Source organism: Pecten maximus, chromosome 11 (assembly GCF_902652985.1).
Source record: "Pecten maximus chromosome 11, xPecMax1.1, whole genome shotgun sequence".
Lineage (NCBI taxonomy): Eukaryota > Metazoa > Mollusca > Bivalvia > Pectinida > Pectinidae > Pecten > Pecten maximus.
In genome coordinates this window covers 40,003,342-40,029,636 of record NC_047025.1, presented here as the reverse complement: position 1 = coordinate 40,029,636, position 26,295 = coordinate 40,003,342, and the positions used below count along the sequence as shown (strand labels likewise).

The 26,295-nt window shown below is 34.9% G+C and overlaps 1 protein-coding gene across 2 annotated transcripts; it reads left to right on the top strand.

Annotated features, from left to right (window-relative positions):
• The first annotated feature begins 11 nt into the window (after window positions 1–11).
• Window positions 12–26,295, top strand: LOC117338390 (ankyrin repeat domain-containing protein 50-like). 2 transcript variants are annotated; one of them, XM_033899736.1, is made up of 8 exons: window positions 12–55; window positions 8,287–8,555; window positions 11,819–12,241; window positions 12,714–12,792; window positions 15,435–15,566; window positions 16,760–16,898; window positions 17,096–17,212; window positions 19,400–26,295. In XM_033899736.1, the coding sequence occupies exons 2-8, from the start codon at window positions 8,316–8,318 to the stop codon at window positions 19,674–19,676; spliced, it is 1,407 nt and encodes a 468-aa protein (XP_033755627.1). In that variant the 5' UTR covers window positions 12–55; window positions 8,287–8,315; the 3' UTR covers window positions 19,677–26,295. The 2 variants fall into 2 exon arrangements, with proteins under 2 accessions (XP_033755627.1, XP_033755625.1); XM_033899734.1 differs by lacking the exon at window positions 12–55 and adding an exon at window positions 70–325.

Here is a 26,295-nt window from a genome sequence, read left to right as displayed (position 1 = left end):
GACTGCGCATGCGGAAATTGGCAGTGTGTTGTGTGGCAGATGGATGATTCAGAAGGTATGATGTCATTTGTTGTGTATTTATGCCATGTATGCATGGTTTACGTTGACGGCCGATAAGAACTTGTCATATTTAGATTGCCGAGGTTATATGGCCGTGCATGTAATTATTGTTTTTTTTCGCGCAATGTTTCCATTCATTCCACATCCTGATGCAGGGACAGTTTGGTGTTGACAGCTGAGTGGAGCAGCTGGCTAGATATAACCGTTGTTTGGGTTTGGAGTTTCGGTTTGCCTATACAAAAGCAAAGAACTCACTTGATCATAGGTAATGGATGTTCATTACAATATGACTAATTGCTGTTTTGTTTTTTGAATCCTTGACCACTGAGGTTATAAAAAGAATGTTAGAGACCTAATATAAACTCATTCTAAAATATTTATATAGGTAGACAGTAGATCTGGTAACATTAAGGAATAACTTGATAAATATAACATTTTCAAGCTTACTGCTATCCCCTACAATTAACCACAGACTACTGATATATTTGAATTAAAACGATGCTGGTTGACTAATTTGTCCCTTTATTATATAGGCTATGTAATTTGTTTGATCTAAAACACAGTGAAATATTAATGTACATTGACTTTTGCATTGTTCAATATATCCTCTCAATTGTAACGACCCATTGTAACAGCTAGATGGTCATTGGTAGAGTGATGTGCCTCTCTCATTTGTGTGAGACACAGGCATGTGCAGCCAGGTGTTTGAGAGTGTCAGATTTTGGAGGCTGTGGTAACTAAGTTGTTATTTGTCTCCATGTGATGGCACAGAGCTGACACTGACTTTATAATTTATATTAAGTTAACTAGCTTTTCAGCATTTATCTTCACATAGTGTTTAAAGCAAAATAATCAGTCAAACATCAGCCTAAAAGTGAATCATTATAATATACAGGTGATCTGATTAATCATTAGGCCTAAACAGTTTAATGGATTTTCATGATCAATATTCAGCAATTTTACAGGTGTATGTGAAAAAGAAACCAGTTAAATTTGACATATGTTTTAATTTGCTTGTGCTTACTGATCTATGACATACGGCCCATAGGGAGAGATTTTTGTAGCACAAAGTATACCCAAAATCTGTTCTTTCTGCTCTTTTCTTCACTATAATAATAAACTTTATTTACTGAGAATATAAAACCTGTTTAGCATAATAGCAAAGGTAATCTTCCACAGGGTCCCAAAATTTACTCTCCAGATTGCAGGGAGTTTGCTCCTTATCCTTGACTATATGATAATTTCGCATTGGGAGTCTAATCTTAACATTCCATTTGAACCCTTCTACACTTTTGATCTTTTCTGGGATCTAGCTCCTACACTAGTACTTGTTATAAGGAACTTCATAATTAGGGCCTATGTGAATTCACCTAGTTGAGGTGACATGTCTTTTATCAAAAGTAGGTCAGAGTAAAAGTAGGGCACTCTGATCTACATTTTGATTAATCACCTACATCAAAACAAGTTTCTCCTGATGTTTTTCTCCTCCACCAGTTGTCACTGGATCTTCATTTTTGAGGCATAGGTTTACCAATGTGAGGCGGTGTGTCATGAACCAGAAGTAGGTTGACAGCGACCTATATGTTCCACTTTTTTGCTACATCAAAGAAAAAAGTTGTTTGAACCTGATATCCTGCACTATTTATTGATTTGTCACTGGAACTTCAAACTTGGTGCAAGGCCAGGTTCATCTTACTTTGGGCATATGTTGAGTTTCATCTAACTTTTGATATCACCTTCTAAAATTAGTGATATTCCTTAATTCATTCATATTAATACCTCCAAATGCAACTTGAATTCAGTGGGTTTGCTAAACATGCAGTGTGTAGAATTAGTTCCAACAAGTATTCATTATCTGTGCATTGTTGGCATAATATTTACATCCGGTGGGGGACTGTAGTTTTGCTGCATTGTGTTGTTGTACATGTTATATATGCATGTAGTTTGGAATATGGTTGCTTTCTAGCTGCACACTAGAGGCAGCAAGTGCTTTTGTCCAGGTAAACCAATAGGAGATTGAGAGACTTTGTTTGGGAGCTAGATAACCTTGGACAAACACATGTACATTGTAGTCGCCCATGTTTTTACTTTACAAATTATTTGACCTTTGTCTAGAAGTAATTTTCCTTATGGTCTAGATCTATTGTCAATGTAGTGCTTGCAGCAATGTTAAAAAAAATCCTATGGGTGTACTTGTACATGCATGCTAGATGGAGGTTGTGGCTGCAGCTGCCACTTACATTGTACCTGTTGTATTGACAGACTATAGCGAGATGTTAAGTCATAATACCTGGTAGTAGTTCTTTCATATCAAATTAGCACAAACAAGTTAGTTATTGTCAGAAATTTGATTTCAGATGATTTTATGTATTATGGTTGCATGCACTTTCATTATGTATCGAGATGTTATAAATATATATAACATTATACAAGAATTGCAGAATTAGTTATCTGGTTATAAAATTTAATCTCTTGTTTGAACATGTACAGGTTCCATATTTAAACATGTTTCCAATAGCAACATTAACACACTAAAATAATATAATAAACTGGTCTTTCAAATATTGTTTATAACATTAAAAGCACTTATTAACATTTGCATGGGAATCATGATTATGCAAACAAGAAAGAGGTGATATTTACTAAAGGACTGTAACAGACATCTTTTGCATAGCAATTGTGATGTCATAATTACATATCATACAATTGTACATGTATGATAGTGACGGCAGTTTGCTTTCAAAATGCCTTTTCAATCTAAGGGATCACATTGATAATAGATAAATAACTTATTTTCGACTTTACATATACACAACCCTAACCCAGACTATTACATGTATACCATATATGTTTCTCATGTAAAATAACACTATCATTATTCTCTCAAGAACTTTTACACATTTATTAAGGTGCATTTAAAGGCATAGCTGTGTAGATGCATGTCTATACATAAATTGTTCTGCTTGTTTATCTTGTAAAATATATATAGGTCACTTGCATCCTCCAGCCATGCCTCTCACTCTTAGGGCGAATTTGTTCTCCTAAAACCAGTTTTAGTTTCGAACCGGTTCTGTAAACTTTCCATTTGTTGAGTAAACCAGTTTCAAACCACATTTAAACTGAAACCGGTTCATTCATTTGTTTCTGATAAACCTAAACTAGTTTATTAAACCATTCAAACCACCACCGGTTGTGGTTTGGAAGGTTTCGTATCTGAAAACAAGATGGCGAATGTTGTCAACACACATGCAGAATGTGCTCTTGAAGTGCGCTACGTGCTCCAAACTTGCCAGCTATGGCTTGTAGTGTCATTTGACTGGACAAATAAAATATAAATTATAAATATTTAATAATTGTTTTCCCATTGGTATGACAGTTTTCCCTTGTGTTTGAAAGAAAGTCTGCTAGAACTGCATGCATTTCCCTGTCATTGCATTGTGGAAGTATGTCTTCAACATAATTTGGGATTCGGGGGATTTTTGTGCGTTCAGGAGGTATTAACGTTTCAAATACTGCTCTGAAGTTTTTTCTCCCAAAGACACCACATTGAAAACTAGAATTTTGCATTTGTTTCTCAAGAGCAAACCAGTTTTAGTTTACAAACCGTTTTGAAAACCAGGTTTAAACCATAAACCCAAACCTAAACCAGTTTATTTGCAACAAATTTGCCCTTAGTAAATAACTTACTTTTATACTAAACTTTTTGTCAAGCATTCTTCAAAAATAATGAAATATGAAATAACTTTAATCACAAATATCAAAGCTCTACATGTCACATCTGTTAATGATATATAATTATTTGTTTCTTTGCTTTTTCGTTGCCTTTGTCAAAATTAAGTTGGTATCCATACATGTACATCTCAAAGTGACATATTATTTATTGTGCATATGATATACTTGTAACTGAAAACATTGTGTACAAGAAATATTGCCCTCGACACACACTTTGAGTTACTGCCCTTTGTTCAACTTTTACAGTACATATATATAATAAAATGTACGTGAAAAAAAGCCCTGATAGGTACATAGCTTACATATTTCTAACAGTTGTCATTAATTTTACATATTTCTAACAGTTGTCATTAAACTTACATATTTCTAACAGTTGTCATTAAACTTACATATTTCTAACAGTTGTCATTAAACTTACATATTTCTAACAGTTGTCATTAAACTTACATATTTCTAACAATTGTCATTAATTTTACATATTTCTAACAGTTGTCATTAAACTTACATATTATTTCTAACAGTTGTCATTAAACTTACATATTTCTAACAGTTGTCATTAAACTTACATACTTCTAACAGTTGTCATTAATTTTACATATTTCTAACAGTTGTCATTAATTTTACATATTTCTAACACTAACAGTTGTCATTAAACTTACATATTTCTAACAGTTGTCATTAAACTTACATATTATTTCTAACAGTTGTCATTAAACTTACATATTATTTTTAACAGTTGTCATTAAACTTACATATTTCTAACAGTTGTCATTAATTTTACATATTTCTAACAGTTGTCATTAAACTTACATATTATTTCTAACAGTTGTCATTAAACTTACATATTATTTCTAACAGTTGTCATTAAACTTACATATTTCTAACAGTTGTCATTAATTTTACATATTTCTAACAGTTGTCATTAAACTTACATATTTCTAACAGTTGTCATTAAACTTACATATTTCTAACAGTTGTCATTAAACTTACATATTATTTTTAACAGTTGTCATTAAACTTACATATTTCTAACAGTTGTCATTAAACTTACATATTTCTAACAGTTGTCATTAAACTTACATATTTCTAACAGTTGTCATTAAACTTACATATTTCTAACAGTTGTCATTAAACTTACGTATTTCTAACAGTTGTCATTAAACTTACATATTTCTTAACAGTTGTCATTAAACTTAAATATTTCTAACAGTTGTCATTAATTTTACATATTTCTAACAGTTGTCATTAAACTTACATATTATCTCTAACAGTTGTCATTAAACTTACATATTTCTAACAGTTGTCATTAAACTTACATATTTCTAACAGTTGTCATTAAACTTACATATTATTTCTAACAGTTGTCATTAAACTTACATATTATTTCTAACAGTTGTCATTAAACTTACGTATTTCTTAACAGTTGTCATTAAACTTAAATATTTCTAACAGTTGTCATTAATTTTACATATTTCTAACAGTTGTCATTAAACTTACATATTATCTCTAACAGTTTTCATTAAACTTACATATTTCTAACAGTTGTCATTAAACTTACATATTTCTAACAGTTGTCATTAAACTTACATATTTCTAACAGTTGTCATTAATTTTACATATTTCTAACAGTTGTCATTAAACTTACGTATTTCTAACATGTACAGTTGTCATTAAACTTACGTATTTCTAACAGTTGTCATTAAGCTTACATATTTCTAACAGTTGTCATTAAACTTACATATTTCTAACAGTTGTCATTAAACTTACATATTTCTAACAGTTGTCATTAAACTTACATATTTCTAACAGTTGTCATTAAACTTACATATTTCTAACAGTTGTCATTAAACTTACATATTATTTCTAACAGTTGTCATTAAACTTACATATTTCTAACAGTTGTCATTAAACTTACATATTTCTAACAGTTGTCATTAAACTTACATATTATTTCTAACAGTTGTCATTAATTTAACATATTTCTAACAGTTGTCATTAAACTTACGTATTTCTAACAGTTGTCATTAATTTTACATATTTCTAAAAGTTGTCATTAAACTTACATATTTCTAACAGTTGTCATTAAACTTACATATTTCAACAGTTGTCATTAAACTTACATATTTCTAACAGTTGTCATTAAACTTACATATTTCTAACAGTTGTCATTAAACTTACATATTTCTAACAGTTGTCATTAAACTTACATATTTCTAACAGTTGTCATTAAACTTACATATTATTTCTAACAGTTGTCATTAAACTTACATATTTCTAACAGTTGTCAGTAAACTTACGTATTTCTAACAGTTGTCATTAAACTTACATATTTCTAACAGTTGTCATTAAACTTACATACTTCTAACAGTTGTCAGAACAACTGATGTAATTAGGTTACATTCTTGTCACCAAATCTCACTTGATATATAATCAGTGTGTACATGTGATCAAACTCCAGCCATTACCAGGTGCTTAGTGTTGTTTTGATGTTTATAGAAGACATGAGAAATACATATGTGTTTCATTAGCAGATATTATAGGTGATTACTGATGAGTTATAATGGTGCATATAAACACCATCAGATAAAGGTTTTGTGTACATGTGCTCCTACATATTTTGATGGCAGTGATGAGAGGTGTAAAAGAAAGTCAAGGCCATGTCATGCTTTCTGGGGTATATTGTCACATCAGCCTTAATTACCTTCACCATTGCTTGTAAATATAGGCTGATTGACCTGGATGTTTTCTGGGGTATATTGTCGCATCAGCCTTAATTACCTTCACCATTGCTTGTAAATATAGACTAATATATATAATTGACCTGAATGTTTTATGCAGATGTATATGGCCAAATGATTATTTGCTCTTTCATATTTAAAATGATCTTGTACATAGGTAAAAAGTAAAACATCACCAATGATTAATTAAACTAAAAACCTAAATTTAACACAAGAATGAGTCTGAACACTAAAGAGGCTGAAGCTAAAGTCAAGCTCAGAGATGACGATTAGTGACATGCATATATATATAATGTATGACTTCATAATCATGATATATATATCCAGTTGTACTTGCTGACAAAGAACTTTGATTCAACCAGTTTTGCATAAGCTACTGCCCTTAATTCATTTCAGTATCAGATTTTGTCCAGAAATCTCCCTACATTTTCCAAGGGTGAACCAATTTCTTTGAAACTTGGAATGCATTGTAGTCGTGATATAATGGACAAAATTTGAATCCCCCCCCCCCCCCCCCCCCCTTTTTTTTTTTTACAGAAACTATTGCCCTTTGTTTATTTCTAGTACTTGAATCTTTTCTGTAGGTCTCCCTTTACCTAACTGTCTATTTATTTGAAATTTAGTAGGCTGTATATTCATGATATCAACTTTTGTTTATAATGAGTGGGAAACTTTTGATTACTTGTTTTCCACAAACTGAAAAAAACAGTATATGGCATATATTGTTCCACCGGTACCTCTTCTTCAATAAATTGATGCTTAATTACTGAACTTTAGGATTTATCAGTGTTTTAATTTACATTAAGTTTAAAAGTAAAAAGTTGAACTCATTTTGTGATCTAAAGTCTGCAAATGAATGCATTTAAATATGAAAAATATTTAAAAAATTATGCTTGTACATGACACTCAGGGAAGTTGTATATTTATATTTAATTACTCACTGCTGGAATTAATTCTATTATTTTGTGAGAAAAAAAAGTATAAGCAACTGAAAATTGGAAAAATGAAAATGATGCTAATGATTTACGCTTGAACAGCTGTATCTTCATGATCACTGCTTGAATTAATCTGATCACCAGTCCACGTAAGAAATGTAGCAGGCACATGTCCTTTACGTGATTGTGTATTACAGATTTCTCTTATCTTCCATAAAGTGTCAGGTTGTCAATTCCCTTCATTATATGATAAGTTAATAAGGTGAGGGATTCCGTGTGATGTAAAATGATGTGTTCATCTACAAGTGTTGATGTTGATAACAGAAGAATTCACACAATGACTCACCTGTTATTTTGTTAACGTACCCTACCTGATCTAGTGGTATGTTAAAGTGTGCGCCCAGAGATAGGCAGATTGATGTGAAGTATATCGTGCATGGTTGTTGTGGAGCTGTGCAATACATATTTACTCAGGCAGGTGATACAGATGTAGCATTGGGGCCATGTGGCAATGATAAACTGTAGGAACATCAGACATTTTTGTCGTACATACATCATTATTACATTAGTATGCAGAAAGGTGTGCAGGTACAAGGATAAAATGATGCAGTCGAGATTATCACAGATTTAGACTTGGCTTTCTCGACAGTGTGTTCAGCAGCAATTTCATATACCTAGCTGCTGTACATGTGTATGTTTTATATTCCTGAAAGACATTTCAATGAAATATTGTATATGTTAATTTGCAGTATATGGAATCTTGTACTTAGCTCATGTTTGGAATATATCTGCTATATAATTTGTTGTGGTGTCTGTGACAGGATTGATGACCAGGGTCAGCTGATGTAGGATGGAATGTGTGTTAGTGGAGAATACAAAACGGCAGAAGAAGAAAGTCATTACACCCAACACACCTGAACAGGACTTGTACCTGGCCATAGAGCGAGGGGAACTTCAGAATGTCCAAACTCTGCTGGATAGAGGAGTGGACTTGTCATACAAACTAGAGGGATGGTCACCACTGACCGTCGCTTGTGAATATGGACATGAGGACATTGTAGAGGCTATTGTGAACCAGTTGAAAATTGATGTAAGTAATTACACTTTTCTGAGGGACATGTTTTGTTAGTCTTTTTGATTTAACAAAAAAGTATTTGATGAAAATAATAATGGATTGTAATTTTTAACCAACATATTAAATGTGATTTTAAACATGTTGCATTACTGCACAAAATCACAAACTGTAATCATGCAAATTAGTTTTAAGTCCATGATGTAGTGTTGTAATTATATATTGAAATATTACTCAATACATGACGAAACAGAACAAACATTTGAATCTTAATGTGAAATATTACTCTGCACATGACGAAACTGAACAAACATTTGAATCTAAATGTGAAAGATCAGTACACATGACGAAACTGAACAAACATTTGAATCCATAAAAAAATAGAGGAATGCGGGACATTTCTTGGTAGTTTAATCAGTACAAGCTTTGTTATTTTTATCTTCTAACGTAAAATATCAGTACCAGTATCTGAAAATAACTCGGCATCTATTCACAGAAGGAAAGCTGTGTGTACAGTTAGTTTTTTAGATACACACATTCTGGTACATCTCTTGTTAGCTAGCTATGATATCTTGATCTAAGAAGGCAAACATGCTTCTAAAAATATCTAAAACTGTTTTTTTTTTGGTTTTTTTTTCAAATATTGCTAAAACTGTCAATCATGTCTTATAAATGGTATTTAATTTAGCTTATTCTTATAGATTTTGATTAGGTATATACTTCAGTACTGGAGTATTCTATATCAGTACTGATCGATGCACACTGTTCTCTGAAGTCTATATATATGTTAAACATCACTTTTGATTTCGAACCTTTTATTATCTTCCACTATTACATGTTCTTAGACAATTTTTATAATCTCCAACATAATTTGTAATGAAAAAATGAAATTTTGGATAGTTGTAGCTAAAGTGATTCTCCTTCAGAATATTAAATCTGATCTTAATCAAGCTGAAGGAGATTTTAAATTGGGGATCAGTCATTTTAATTTTACCTTTTAGTGAATAAAACACACTAGGTACAGTGCAGCTTAAGTTGGAACATCAAATTAAATTGTCATCAGCTATATTTTATGGTAGAGAAATTTTCTGGTCATAAATTGACTTTATAGTGTTGTTACTGGTGATGAATGTGTGCAAGTGTGTGTGTATATATACTATAGGTTTTGATGTTTGGTATGGCTAGAATTTCAATCCAGCTTAATCATAAGGGCAATAATCGTCCTACTCGACACCCTGTCATTACAGCTAAATCCTACAGACAATAATCGTCCTACTTGACACCCTGTCAGTACAGCTAAATCCTACAGGCAATAATCGTCCTACTCATGATCAACACCCTGTCATTACAGCTATTAAATAATCGTCCTACTCAACACCCTGTAATTACAGCTAAATCATACAGGCAATAATCGTCCTACTCACCATCCTGTAATTACAGCTAAATCATACAGGCAATAATCGTCCTACTCACCACCCTGTTATTACAGCTAAATCATACAGACAATAATTGTCCTACTCACCACCCTGTAATTACAGCTAAATCATACAGGCAATAATCGTCCTACTCAACACCCTGTCATTACAGCTAAATCCTACAGACAATAATCGTCCTACTCATGATCAACACCCTGTCATTACAGCTAAATTAAATCATACAGACAATAATCGTCCTACTAAACACCCTGTCATTACAGCTAAATCATACAGACAATAATCGTCCTACTAAACACCATGTCTTTACAGCTATATCATACAGGTAATTTGTCTGATGCGACACACAGTACTTTGGTAGTTGATTGAAACATGTATATTTTTAGTATTTGATCTGTAGTTAGAAGACACTTCGAAGAATTTATTAGAAGGTATTATTTATAACAGTCACAGCTAAAATATTCTGCTTTAGTTATAATTAGCACTGACTTGAGAGCTACTACATACATTTATATTCATGGAAATCAGATGAATGGTAGCAGTGTATGTCTAAGTTGGAAGTAAGCCGTGTGGCATTTTAATGTAGGAGTAAATATAGACACATGATAGACAACTGTTACTTATTAATTCCAAAGTAATATGCATGGCTCTTTTGACTGTATGTACCACAGCTATATCACTTGTCTTTAATTAGTTCAGGACAGATTGATGGCTGCTTTTGATAAACATTTCAAAATCAACTTAAAATATTCCATATGCACACAACACATGTGTATATGTGTACGTTAATATTTCAATCTTTTAATGTGGATGAAAGATATAACATGAAACTGTTTGAAATTGGTGGACTAAAGTAAGTTGTGTTGAGATACTTGGCTGTGCAGTAAACCTTATTTCAGTAACTATATCAAGGTACATTAGCATTCCCACTGCATGTGTGTTTAAGAGGGGTTTGTTTGAACATGCATTTTATGATCTTTCCTCCTGCTTTATTGTACCCTATCTAAACATCTCGAAATCAAAAATAGCACTGGCAGTAGTCCATCCAGACTCTTCTCCACGTTTATGAGAATATCTGGGATGTTTTGTCTTCTAGAAATAGGTTACTTTTACAATGCATTGTTACTAACAATTATGTCTGCCCTTTACACATATTTAACAGGACATTAGAACTGTAACTTACCTAAATTTTAATTATAACCTGACATGGAACCTTGAAAGTCAGACACTTTCCTTATATGTACATTTGTCATCTTTCTGAAAACATTTTCAAGATTTCCAATAAATTTTTATGTGTATTCAGTGGCTTTGTGGGATAGAGTAACTATATACATTGTATATAACTAGACTTGTTCAAATAAATGACCGTGACCAGATTTCAAAGTCACGTGTATCAAATATGTTTGAATTTAAATGGCTACTCTTTTGATATTTTGCCATTTTGGTTATGAAGTGTAGCTTTACAATACATTACAATTTGCGCAAAGTGGAGACAAATAACACAAAGAGCTTCGCTATATAACAGCATTGAATAGATATTGTTGACCCGCTTCAAATTATATAAAGTTGGACTACAAGTAAATGTGAATATGAACAAAAAAAAGATGAAAAAAAAACCCACAAGAAGTTGATATTTTGTGAAGTCTCATGGTATCTATTTTAATGGTGATTATTCTGTCTTGGAAAGTTGAAAATCAAACTTTCACAAATACAGACACAAGTTGCCAGTAGTACTGCGGTATTGAGTAAACTCTTAAATGTCTGTTACTACCAGTTTAAATTGTGTGGTATGCAGAAATTTATCTTGACTTGCTCCCTCTATCAAATGAATGTTATTTTCATTCTCAGGAGGAGAACAATAAGAGTAGGCTGAGTGATCGTCTGAACCATGTGCCTGTGTTGGAGACACTTAATGACAATGGGGACACCCCTCTGATATGTGCTGCCCGAGCAGGGCACATTGACATATGTAGCCTCCTTCTGGATTCAGGAGCCTACATCAACCAGACAAACCAGCATGTCCGACAAACGCCACTCCTGGTGGCTGTAGAGCAGGGTCACATGGATGTGGTTGATTTCCTGTTAGACTGTGGTGCTGATGTACAGCTCACGGACAATATAAACATCACACCGCTTTACGCTGCCATCAAGGCACGGAATCCGCTGATGGTCCAGCGACTGATTCAGGCAGGTTGTGACGTTAACCTTGGAAGTCAGGACCATGCCCCTCTCTTTTTGGCAGCCAGACTCAAACTGCTATCAGTTGTACAGGTATGGTATAAATACATGTAATATATTTATCCTGATAAACATGTTAAATGAAAACTGCTTTAGATGTACAGGGGTTTTCCTGGGGGCTTTTTGGGGCCATTAATGGGCCCCTTCCATTTTTGAAATTATTTCATATTTAAGCCAAATTTCCAAAATTTGCAGTTTACACATGAAAAAATCTTTCCCAATTCACCAATTTTCTTCCCAAAATGAGACAAAAAGGGCCCATTCCCCCAGTGAGAAAAAGCTCTGATGTAATAGTGTTAATTATTACAATGCATCTATACATTTGTGTATCCAAAACATTAAATGAAGAGCAGAATTAAGCTACTGTTTCAGATTGTTCTTAAACAGTTTTTCACATACTAGTAGCCTAGAAACCATTGTAACTTTTGAATTATCAAGGCATTGTTATAGAGTAAGGTTTTTTGTCAATAAGTTCTAACATTATATGATCTGATTTGACCCACAGATGCTGATAGAAGCAGGTTGTGAGAAGAACATCACAATAAAGTATGGAGTCACCCCACTGTATGAGGCTACATTTAGGGGTAGGTACAGAGTTACAACTTCGTGGGTCCAATATCATCATTAATACTGTCAGCCTTTTTTACATGCTGCCTGGTGCCCAGAATTGATATACTAAAACTGCTAAAACATCATTACTTGAAAAGTGTCTTTATATTTGGATTTGTGTGATATGGCATTGTTGGAACTTTTCTGAGCTTTAAACACATGAAGAATAGCAACTCCTGAAGCTAGGTTTTGAAACAGTTTATTCTACTTTGTTCTTCTGCTGCTGGTTGCCTACATGTTTCGGCCTTAGGGCACAGCTTACATAATGAACATGTACATGTAGTTAGGAGTGAAAATGTAGGTCATGTGATTATAACATCATCATTGAGTTACCAAGGAAGTAGTCAAAGAATACTGTCATGGCTCAGTTGTGATGGGTCTATAATATGAGAGGGATGAATATATAGGAGAGATTCAGAAATAATAAAAGAGCATCTTCAGTCGTCAGGGCTTTAGTTTCCTTGCAGGTTTACAACAAACTTTATGTGCTGTAACATACCCAATGGGAAAAGATCTTTTACCCTGGAGAGAGATATTTTCTGATCTCGACCTAGGGTTGATATTTTCTGATCTCTACCTAGGGTTGATATTTTCTGATCTCGACCTAGGGTTGATATTTTCTGATCTCGACCTAGGGTTGATATTTTCTGATCTCGACCTAGGGTTGATATTTTCTGATCTCGACCTAGGGTTGATATTTTCTGATCTCGACCTAGGGTTGATATTATCTGATCTCGACCTAGGGTTGATATTTTCTGATCTCGACCTAGGGTTGAGACAAGCTACACATGCTCTTTGTAGGTTCTCAGCAATTGTATGATGTCATGGCAACGATTCCATGATGTGACAGTAACAATACAATGACATCACTCTGATAATTCAATCATGTCACATCAACATTGTCTTGTCTTGATGTAAAGTCAATAATAGATGCATAAATATAAGTGTTTAGATCTATAGAGGTCTATATCTATAAGGGTCTAGATCTATAGAGGTCTAGATCTGTAAGGCTCTATATCTATAAGGCTCTAGATCTATAGGGCTCTATATCTATAAGGCTCTAGATCTATAGGGCTCTATATCTATAGGGCTCTATATCTATAAGGCTCTAGATCTGTAAGGCTCTAGATCTATAGGGCTATATATCTATAAGGCTCTAGATCTATAGGGCTCTATATCTATAAGGGTCTAGGTCTGTAAGGCTCTATATCTATAGGGCTCTATATCTATAAGGGTCTAGATCTATAGGGCTCTATATCTATAGGGCTCTATATCTATAGAGGTCTAGATCTGTAAGGCTCTAGATCTATAGGGCTCTAGATCTATAGGGCTCTATATCTATAGAGGTCTAGATCTGTAAGGCTCTAGATCTATAAGGCTCTATATCTATATAAGGCTCTATATCTATAGGGCTCTGTAACTATGAGGCTCTATATCTATAGGGCTCTAGATCTGTAAGGCTCTATATCTATAAGGCTCTATATCTATAAGGCTCTAGATCTGTAAGGCTCTAGATCTATAAGGCTCTAGATCTGTAAGGCTCTATATCTATAAGGGTCTAGATCTGTAAGGCTCTCTATCTATAGAGGTCTAGATCTATAGGGCTCTATATCTATAAGGGTCTAGATCTGTAGGGCTCTAGATCTGTAAGGCTCTATATCTATAAGGCTCTATATCTATAAGGGTCTAGATCTGTAAGGGTCTAGATCTATAAGGTTCTATATCTATAGGGCTCTATATCTATAAGGGTCTAGATCTGTAAGGGTCTAGATCTGTAAGGGTCTAGATCTATAAGGCTCTGTAACTATGAGGCTCTATATCTATAAGGCTCTATATCTATAAGGGTCTATATCTATAGGGCTCTATATCTATAAGGGTCTATATCTATAAGGGTTTATATCTATAAGGGTCTATATCTATAAGGGTCTAGATCTATAGGGCTCTATATCTATGAGGCTCTAGATCTGTAAGGCTCTAGATCTATAGGGCTGTATATCTATAAGGCTCTAGATCTAGATCTATGAGGGTCTAGATCTATGAGGCTCTAGATTTATAGGAGTCTATATATAGCTAGATCTGAAAGGTTCTAGATCTTAAACAGTCTAGATCTATACATAATGTAGCTCCAGCTCTATAGAAGTATCTTATCTAGAGAATCTAGATCTAGAGATGTCTTTTCTTGCCACCAATTTATTTAGTAAATATGAATGGAAGTGTCTTTTCAGTGTAAAGTACTGGTAGTAAAATGTACGACAACTGGGTAAGCAGGGTTTTAAAGAGAAAAAGAATCATTCACCACCTTTGGAGTGAGACAGGAGATCTCATCTCTTGAGGTACCAAGCTGCCAAACTCTCAGCAAACCTTGTGTTTGGCAGCTTCAGAATCTTCCTCCTCAAGTTGAGATCCCCTAGGCCTGTCTTACCATCAAGGAAGTGAAAGATTCTTTTAATCTCAAATGTGTTTTGAATGCTGAAAAACCCAAGAGTTTAATAGTCGCTTAGAGCTACATCAAGTTAAATACATTTCTACTGCTACACAATCGTATGATAGGACAGGTAGCCATTTAGGAATTTCTCTGAAACTTTATATAATAATTACTGATCTATTTTATTTGTAGGTCACACAGATATTGTGGAGTTCCTTGTGAATGAAGGCTGTGACGTTAACAAGACGGACATGTATGGTGTTAGTCCACTCCATATTGCCTCCATGTATGGCCACCTGAACTGTGTGATCCTCCTCATCCTAGGTAAGACAATCTCGCAACACAGGGCAACATATGAAATTCCTGGCTTACATCCATGATGTGTATGGAAATTTTCAGCTTAATCTACAAGCGATTCAGAATACTTTTCTGTTTGTGACCATTTACTTTATTAACAGTGGATTTTTTTGTTTGTTTTTACAACTATTATTATTGCAATTGGAAATACTCTAAATAGGTAAGATTTTAACAGAGTACATGCTCTAAAAAATTTAAGAGAGAATTGTTCTTTGGTAAGATCTTATAGAAAACTTCCTGGGTTGTATAAACTGGCCAGGTGGGACTTTTAATGTCTTAGACAAGACAGAGTTTGATCAATTACAACTCCCCATTCTAGATTTCATATAGATAAGTCCAGGTTCATATCTAACTGGTAAATGATTCATTTTTTTGTACCCTCTGACTGGCAGCTGTGTTAAAATAACAAAAAAAGTTTATGTTTTGGAGAAGTAAAAATGAAGAAAAAAAACCCTTTCATACAAATTATCGCGATAAAAGAATGTTTGCTAGTCAATTTATATCGCACCTATGGAGTAAGAAAGGCGAACCAAGAAAAGAATCTCCCTTGAATGAAATGTTTTATGTAAGATTATAAGCCTGTTGTGGGTACGTGAAGTGGTGATTTGCTATGTGATGAGGCTGTGTGATGACGCAGTGGTGTTTTGTTTGATTTCCAGTGACTGAGGCTGCATAACCAGCAAGTGTCAGTCACACATGGCTCAGGAGGCTACCACTATGTAGTACAATGGTATCTTGTTTTGTTCATGACCATCCTTATTATACATGTTTCATCAAAACTAATGAATTTACACTCACTGTAACAAGTGAACATTTCTATGTCAGCCATTTAAATTTGGTTCTGATTATAGTTCTATTTTTTGGTGTTGAATCGAAGATGAATCCAATTCAACTTTTCCTTCAAAGTTTAATGTTTTGCATTTAAAAATATTGTGATGTGTCTGATTCAAAAAAAATTTTCCTGAATTTGTTACACACTTACAAAATATTTGGAGTTTGAAAATATTTGGACAATCTTTGCTCTGATTGAATTAGATTACTGATATTTAAGATTTGTGAGAATTGTACTTTGTTAGGTCCCGTTTTTCATCTCGTATCAAACCCACCTTCAGTGTTGGCTTAGATGAGCCGAGATGTTCAGTGTCTGTTTGTGGTGACAGGTGGTGCTGACATGAGGCTGAGAATGCAACATGGCCAGACCGCCCTACAAGTTGCCATGGAGATGAACCACGCAGATGTTGTGGAGTACTTCCTTTCTAGAGGGGAGGATATTCTGAGTAAACCTCATGGAAGTAACAGGTACTGTAACTGTGGTGATAAATTGTCGTGTCATTTACTTCAGGAAATCTTATTATCTGATATGGTTTATGAATTATATCTCCCCAAACATCTCATTATCTGTAACTTGATATACATAGTTTTAGTCTTTCCTTCCCTCAGACTGAATTGAAACTACCAGTATTGTTATTTAAGCTCATGTTTTCTTGATTTGACAGTCTGAAGATAATAGCCACAGTGTTTGAGAAGGGTCACAGAGAAACTGTGGAGGTTTTACTGAGAGGCTGTGCCAATCTTGTCCTTTTACACTACCCCGGGGTCACAGAGATGTTCTGGTGAGTACACTACTGTATAACACTACCCCGGGGTCACAGAGATGTTCTGGTGAGTACACTACTGTATACCACTACCCTGGGGTCACAGAGATGTTCTGGTGAGTACACTACTGTATAACACTACCCTGGGGTCACAGTATAACACTACCCCGGGGTCACAGAGATGTTCTGGTGAGTACACTACTGTATAACACTACCCCGGAGTCACAGTATAACACTACCCCGAGGTCACAGTATAACACTACCCCGGGGTCACAGTATAACACTACCCCGGGGTTACAGTATAACACTACCCCGGGGTCACATTATAACACTACCCCGGGGTCACAGTATAACACTACCCCAAGGTCACAGTATAACACTACCCCGAGGTCACATTATAACACTACCCCGGGGTCACATTATACCACTACCCCGAGGTCACAGTATAACACTACCCCGGGGTCACAGTATAACACTACCCCGAGGTCACAGTATAACACTACCCCGGGGTCACAGTATATCACTACCCCGAGGTCACAGTATAACACTACCCCGGGGTCACATTATAACACTACCCCGGGGTCACAGTATAACACTACTCCAGGGTCACAGTATAACACTTCCCCGGGGTCACAGTACAACACTGCCCTGGAGTCACAGTATAACACTACCCCGGGGTCACAGTATAACACTACTCCAGGGTCACAGTATAACACTACCCCGGGGTCACAGTATAACACTGCCCTGGAGTCACAATATAACACTACCCCGGGGTCACAGTATAACACTACCCCGGGGTCACAGTATATCACTACCCCAAGGTCACAGTATAACACTACCCTGGGGTCACAGTATAACACTACCCTGAGGTCACAGTATAACACTACCCTGGGGTCACAGTATAACACTACCCTGAGGTCACAGTATAACACTACTCCAGGGTCACAGTATAACACTACCCCGGGGTCACAGTATATCACTACCCCAAGGTCACAGTATAACACTACCCCAAGGTCACATCACAGTATAACACTACCCTGGGGTCACAGTATAACACTACCCTGAGGTCACAGTATATCACTACCCCGGGGTCACAGTATAACACTACCCTGAGGTCACAGTATAACACTACCCTGGGGTCACAGTATAACACTACCCTGAGGTCACAGTATAACACTACCCCGGGGTCACAGTATAACACTACCCCGGGGTCACATTATAACACTACCCCGGGGTCACAGTATATCACTACCCCAAGGTCACAGTATAACACTACCCTGGGGTCACAGTATAACACTACCCCGGGTCACAGTATATCACTACCCCAAGGTCACAGTATAACACTACCCCGAGGTCACAGTATAACACTACCCTGAGGTCACAGTATAACACTACCCCGGGGTTACAGTATAACACTACCCCGGTCACAGTATAACACTACCCCGGTCACAGTATAACACTACCCCGGGGTCACAGTATAACACTACCCCGGGGTCACAGTATAACACTACCCCGGGGTCACAGTATAACACTACCCCGGGTCACAGTATAACACTACCCCGGGTCACAGTATAACACCACCCCGAGGTCTCAGTATAACACTACCCCGGGGTCACAGTATATCACTACCCCAAGGTCACAGTATAACACTACCCCGGGGTCACAGTATAACACTACCCCGGGGTCACTGTATAACACTACCCCGAGGTCACATTATAACACTACCCCGAGGTCACAGTATAACACTACCCCGAGGTCACAGTATAACACTACCCCGAGGTCACAGTATAACACTACCCCGAGGTCACATTATAACACAACCCTGAGGTCACAGTATAACACTACCCCGGGGTCACAGTATAACACTACCCCGGGGTCACAGTGTAACACTACCCCGAGGTCACATTATAACACTACCCTCTACCTAAAATTCTTGTTATATTCAAAGATATGGTACAGAACCATGCAGTTCCATAAAAGGTGAATACTTTCGGTCATTTTTGTATTTCTTATAAATCTACAGTTGTATTGAGAATTACATTTTTTCTGATGTTGAAAATTCCAGGAAGTTTCATATGTAGTGAAAAAATTAACCTTTTACGAGTTTGAAAAAACATAAAGGGAACATGAACTTCTCAGTATTTTTCAATATTAGTATTTCAGATTATTGGAATATGTTTTTAATACTGTGTTCTGCCTCCACAGTACTGACAAATACCTGCTGGAGATGTTGTTTATGTCTGGGATACAGACTATCCCCGGAGTCCTCACAGTGCCTAAACTTCACCCCAAATATGTCTGCAATCCAATCGCTGCCGAGTGGCTTCAAGAGTACCACAAGAAACCGCGCTCTCTCAAATCATTGTGTCGTATTCGAGTGCGGAGATGTCTAGGCAATAAAATTCTTTGCCTATCCAAAGGATTGCCACTGCCATCTATCATCAAAGACTATGTGTGTCTGCACGACATATCAAAGGAATAAAGTTTGGTGACTTAGAGATAGCCACTACCATCTGTCATCAAGGACTCGGTGTCTGCGCGACATAAAATTTATCTACTGTAATCTATATAAGGTGATTTTTTTTCTAAAGCAAGTTGGTTAAAAGTAGAAAGTCGAACTTCATGTTGTTTCAAGAATGTGCTTCAAGTTTGGCTGTATCAGCATATTCCTCATATTCACTTCATATACAATTATTTTAGTTCAGAAAAATCATCGAAAAATCATAACTTTAGATTTCGGGAGCTATCTATGCTCCTCGAGTATGGACGTGTGTTACACATGTATAAATGAAGTATGATGAATCAGAGAAGTAATGACATCGCTGGTAACCTTTTGTCTTTCATAGCCCAGTGTGTGCTTTTGGTATATTTCTGGTTATAGATGATCAAGTTGTATGTGTCATGATATATAACCTTTTTACAAATCTTTTTAATCTTATTCATGTTTTTAAATCAAAAGCAGTTTGTCCATGCCAATTGTTTACAGGTAATTAGAACAGTAAATACAAACTGTTCTGGTGTCAGTAGAGAGCTTAGAACAAAGTGTTCAACCTCATGTGTCAGTCTTTTAAATTTAGATAATATGATTTATTGTATTTTATTTTACGTGGTTGGAATGAGTGCAATGTATGATGTCTGCCTGGTATTAAGATTTTGAATTAGCTTTGTTTTATTGATTTTGTTTATAATTACGGAGATATAGGAATTGTGTATTTGTAGTACATGTAATACTAAAATGTTCAGCATGTCTGATATTATTCCATCACAAGTTTTGTGGTGTTGATACAATATGCCAACTTTTCAGTTGAATTACAGAAACACAACTTGTAATCAAAATGGAAATGTGGTTCATCAGATTTCCTCAATATAAATACTAGTAAACACTAATGCTAGAACAGATTTATATCTGGTTTTAAGTGGTTTTCAGTTGTGTATATAGATACTAGTAGACCACAAGTTTCTGCACTTTGCTTGATAAAGGAATAACACCATCCATTGCTAAAACAGAAGCATTACAGTGTATATTCTTTTTCGTGTACATTCATGTATCAAAAGTTTTATAAACTTAAACAACCTTGGCATAAAGTTACATCACATAGTGAACATCTCAACACAGCCTTCATTTAGGGAATATCATACAGAATGTATGACCCAGTGACTCTGGAAATTAGGGATGCACGGAATCTAGACTTCAAACTTTCATGTTAAGCTCAGTTTTTCAAAGAAAGGAACATACCAGTAGATACATTGTAGTATGTACATCTGATAGATTATGTGAATTTTGTTTTTTGGTTTCTTTAAGGGTAAAAACATCAGATTTGAGAAATTAATATAACATCTTTTATCATTGCTCTTCCATTTCTTTCACAGTTAATTTATAGTCAAATTGGAACAAGTTCTATAATAAATCAAATATATTTTGCTTGTCACTCTTCAGCAGTGTGGTTTTTTTTTGGATAAAAATATCATATTTTGGTGAATTTTGAGAATTATTGATTTTGCAAAAATTTAGTAATTTTGCAAGGCATCTTTATATTCTCTGATGTCTACAAAGTATAGAGTAAGCTAACATACTATCACTTTTTAATGTGGAGGTACCATTGATTGTTTTGGGGCAAAAAATACAGAAATTTTAGAGAATTTTGGATTTTAAATCTTACTATACTGACATGAAGGTACGACAGGGGAGACATATAATTACATATGATTCTGGTTTTAGTGGTGCTGTTCTTTGATGAAAGAAATATTTTCGAAGGACAGAAAATTTATGAACTTATGATTTTACTTTCCTTTAAAATGTAATCATCTGATGAATGTTCATTTTGTTGAGGATTTTTCTTAAATACATTTCATTTGCTTAATCTCAATTAATGTACATTAGATTTTAATTGTAAGGATTCTGAGGATTTTTACCTTGGTATATATCTTATATTGGTGTACCAGTGTACAGTACTGTGAGAATTCAATGAATACTTAGTTGTGCTGGTTTTTCTGTTTTGATTTTTACAAAGGAATGATTCTATGATAGAATTTTATTCTGTCAGTCTTGGGTATAATAGAGATTTGAAATATTCATTGACCAAATTCTGACAAGGACCATTGAGTTGTTTGCTGTTGGAGACGATTTTGTTTTTTGTTTTGTTTTACATTAGGTACATACATTGTACAAGATTTGTTTCGCTGTTTATCAGTCGGAGAATTCTCTCTACAACATTTTGTATGGTACAGATTGTATGATGATATTAGCAGCTGGTACTGCGTGTTGTTTTACAATCTCTACAGTTTTCCTCTTCCCCTGGGATATCCACTATTTTACCAATGGGAGATTTTATCTCACACCCTGGACAAGGTTATCCACAATTTTACTGATGTGAGATTCTGTTAATACCCTTGACATGGATACCCACAATTTTACTGATGTGACATTCTGTTAATACCCTTGACATGGATATCCACAATTTTTACCGATGTGAGATTTTATTTCTTTTCCACAATTTTACCGGTGTGAAATTTTCTACATACCGGTATATGCTCTTTGCATATTGTCAACAATTCAGTATTGGTCACAGCGACAATACAAAGGTGTCACACCAATAATCGTCTTGCATTGATGTAACATCATTCTTATATATGAGGATCAACAGGGGAAGAGAATATGATCATTCAGGCTTTTTGGAGTGCGACACGGAGATAGCAACTCGGGCTAAGATTCTTTAGCTAAGCAGAGCCAGGTGTAACTTAAGAATCTTCCTGCTCAGGTTTGGATTCTCCTGTCTCATTCTCAAGGGACTGAAAGATTTTATCAATCTTCCATTGGGCTTGGTTTAAGTGCTGTAATTTACTCCAGGACAACCTCATCTTTCCCTTGATTGCTCTACAAGTCTTTCCTCTATTTACAACACAACTCCTTTCACTTGATACATGACTACATTCTCTGCTGTCTTGTTATATTATTTGGTGAGTCATACTTGGATTTTGTCTGAATGTGATGTTGGTCTGTATTAGGACCTTGTTTTATATGTTTTCACATTTTCAATAGTTTAAGGGCAGCTGTGCATGCCCTGATTGATGAACCCGGTTTATTAGATTATAATTGCAATTCTGGTCATTTATTTTACTTTCTAAATCATAAATTGTTATTAAAGTTTTGTAAAATGCTGGAATCTAAATTAATTAAGAAGTTATTCGAGGTAACGTAAGAAAGTGTTGGTAACGAAAACTGTATTACAGAAAATCTATTTAGCATCATATTTTCATTTTGCTAAAGTTATAGAGTGAAATTTAACGATAATAGGTATAATGAAATATATATGTTTGTTGACATGTATAACATTTTAATTGTATGTTTACTTCTGATGTATATATTTAAGGCCTAAATTCTGCCACATCTAGTCAAGTTCGGTGACCCTTATTACAGTTGCATGTAGAATATCTATGATTTTTAGGTCACCTGAGACGAATTCTCAGTTGCCCTATTGTGATCGCCTTTTGTCCAGCGTCGTGCGTCGTAAACAATTTACGTTTTCAACTTTTTCTTAATTACCAACAGGCCCAGAGACCTGATATTGGATCTGTAGCATGATGGGATGAAGGGCTAGCAAGTTTGTTCAAATGGATGACCTTGGTATGGTACAGATTGTATGATGATATTAGCAGCTGGTACTGCGTGTTGTTTTACAATCTCTACAGTTTTCCTCTTCCCCTGGGATATCCACTACTTTACCAATGGGGGATTCTGTTATTCATTTACCCTTGACATGGATATCAATAATTTTTAACGATGTGAGATTTTATCTCGTTCCCTGGACAGGCTTATTCACAATTTTACCGGTGTGAAGTTTTCTACATATGCTCTTTGTATGTAATCAACAATTCAGTATTGGTCACGGCAACAATACGAAGGTTTCACACCAATAATGGTCTTGCATTGATGTAATGTCGGTCTTATACAAATGTATATGAGGATAAACGGGGTAGGAGAATATAATCATTCATGTTTTTTGGAGTGTGACATGGAGTTGCAGGTAGAATATCTATGATTTTTATGATGATGTTTTTCAGTTTAGCTATTTGCCTGATTTTTTATGTAACTTTTAATAACTTCAAAGTTATCAGATTGCTGCGATTTAAATAATTCTATATGAATCCCACTACAAGTCCATGCCTAGTAATAGGCCAAGCAACAGCAGTAAAATTACCATCAAATGAAAGTCATTGTCCTTTAAAATGCCCACCCCTTCTCTTTACATCAGAGGTAAAATATTATGGCCCCCTGGCTGTTAATAGGACCTTAAACAAAATAACCCATGCCCCCTCAGGATAAATAGGGTAGCAAATGTACCTGGACAGAATGTTGTGTGACCATTTCAGACCTTGTTTGTTTATTAGTCCATTATCATCAGATGGTGGGCTATTCAAATCGTCCTATGCCTGTGGTCCGTTCATAAACAATCCTGGTTATGATTGTGAGAAATATTACAAGGATATCACATGTAATTTCCTGCATGTCCCTAGTTGTGACATTCAATTCCGAGTCTGATTGGAGGAACAAACAGGGCGACATACAGTTATCTGGGATTTTGACAGTTGAAGTTTGTTACATATATAATTGTGATTTCCTACAGAATACTGGAGGGATATTTCTCGAACATGATATTTAGGTTTCCCTTGTTTCGTAGTTGTGTGCATTCAATTTTGCGTTTCATAAGGAAAACAAAATAGCGAATTGGCCATCTTTGATTTTGTCAGTTGAAATTTGTTTTCCTATTTTCTAGGTTTTTCTTCGATATCATGCGATGTTTTCCTTGATGAAGAGGAAAAGAAAAGTAGATAAAAGATCCGCCTTACATAGAACCAATAAAGATCACTCATTTGAGTCCACTAAGATTCATCTGGGATTTATTGTTGGCTTTTTCTACCACAATATGCTATGTTATTCCATTCTCAGGCCATTGTATACATAAGCTGACTGTCGGATATATATGTTATATTCCGGTCTTTTGATTGGTCAAGAATTCAAACTTTGACCCGAACTACAATTGTTATTAACGTCACCAATAATAGAATGATGTCACATCACCGGGTCCCCGCCGTCACTTGTACACCTTGTTTTCATACGCAGAATTAGACTTGGCCACGTTCCCCGTTTATTCAAGCTAATTTCAATGTGGTAGAAACAGGTCACACGACTCATATTTTTTGGATAGATTTTATTTCACACTCGTAAGTTATTTTTTGAAAGTTACAAAAGACACTCGCTAAAACTTGTGTCTTTTGTAACTTTAGAAAAATAACTTACTCAAGTGAAATAAATTCCATATCCAACAACCACTCGTTGTGTAACCTCTATATAATCACTGCATATTTTACATACAGTAAATCACTGTTTTATAATGAAGTGCCTTGTACTTAACGTCAGAACATAGCAGGTAGTTATTGTGATCTAAACAGTGATATTTGAAGATCTGTTAGAGAACAAACCCAATAATATTAGTACATCGTAATCAATTTGTACATATTAGATTTGATACTAATCTGGAGTCCAAGTTGGTTTCCTTTGGGATTCAATCAAGACACTCCTAAGTTAGTAGTATTTAAATATTTTTTCAGTTGATCCCAACATTGAATAGCAGCTGTGAAAATCAACATACCTCTGGTGATGTTTGGGTTATTTCAGGCATTTTATGTAGCTATCATATTTATCTTCAATTAAGTCGCCTATTATTAAAGTGTAGTATATTTACTGTTAATTTTTATTTTATTTTTGTGTGGGGGGGGGGGGGGGGGGGGTCAGCTTATTTGAGAATCACTTTGAGGATTAAGAGGAACTTATTTGTGGGCAGAGGCATCGCTTTATTTGCCGATATACATGTATACTGTATAACGTTAAATTGATATATACTGTATAACGTTAAATGTTTGCATGTTCTTTCTTTTTTATCTTTCGTGGTTTGGAGCTTTCAAATTATTTTTTGGTTAGCCCATGGGACAATAATATAATACATACAATATTTTTTGTATTTATATTGATATGTTGTGGTTCCATATTAACTACAAAAACAAGTTTATTCAGAATGAAGGTTTCATGTTATAAAGTACAGTACAGCTGTATTCTAGAACAATATTTATTCAGCGAGTGTTTGATGAATATGCCTCTGTACACAATAGAATTCCTGGACTTCTGAAGATAATGTTTACTATAGACATGTAAGTTATTCAACATTTAGTATCTCTGATAAATCTTACAGATCACTAATTTATTTACATTACCATATACAGTGTCTTTTTTTGATGTTGTCCGTTTCTGTTAATGATTATAAATTGTTGCTTGTTTGTGATGTTAGTAATTTGAAGAATATGCTCACAATGTTTCCATACAGGTCAATATATATACATTTCTATGTGTACATACAATAGGATGTAGAACTCTGCTGTCATGTTAGAAACACAATAGTTTTTTTACTCCAAGATTTTTGCTGTGAATGTTGATAGTTATCACTGCTGATTGTCGCCACCATACACGATTACTAATGGTGCTACCAGTCAAGTTTTCACTGTTCTTTAATGGTTTATCATTAGCATTAAAAATGTTACCTAATCAA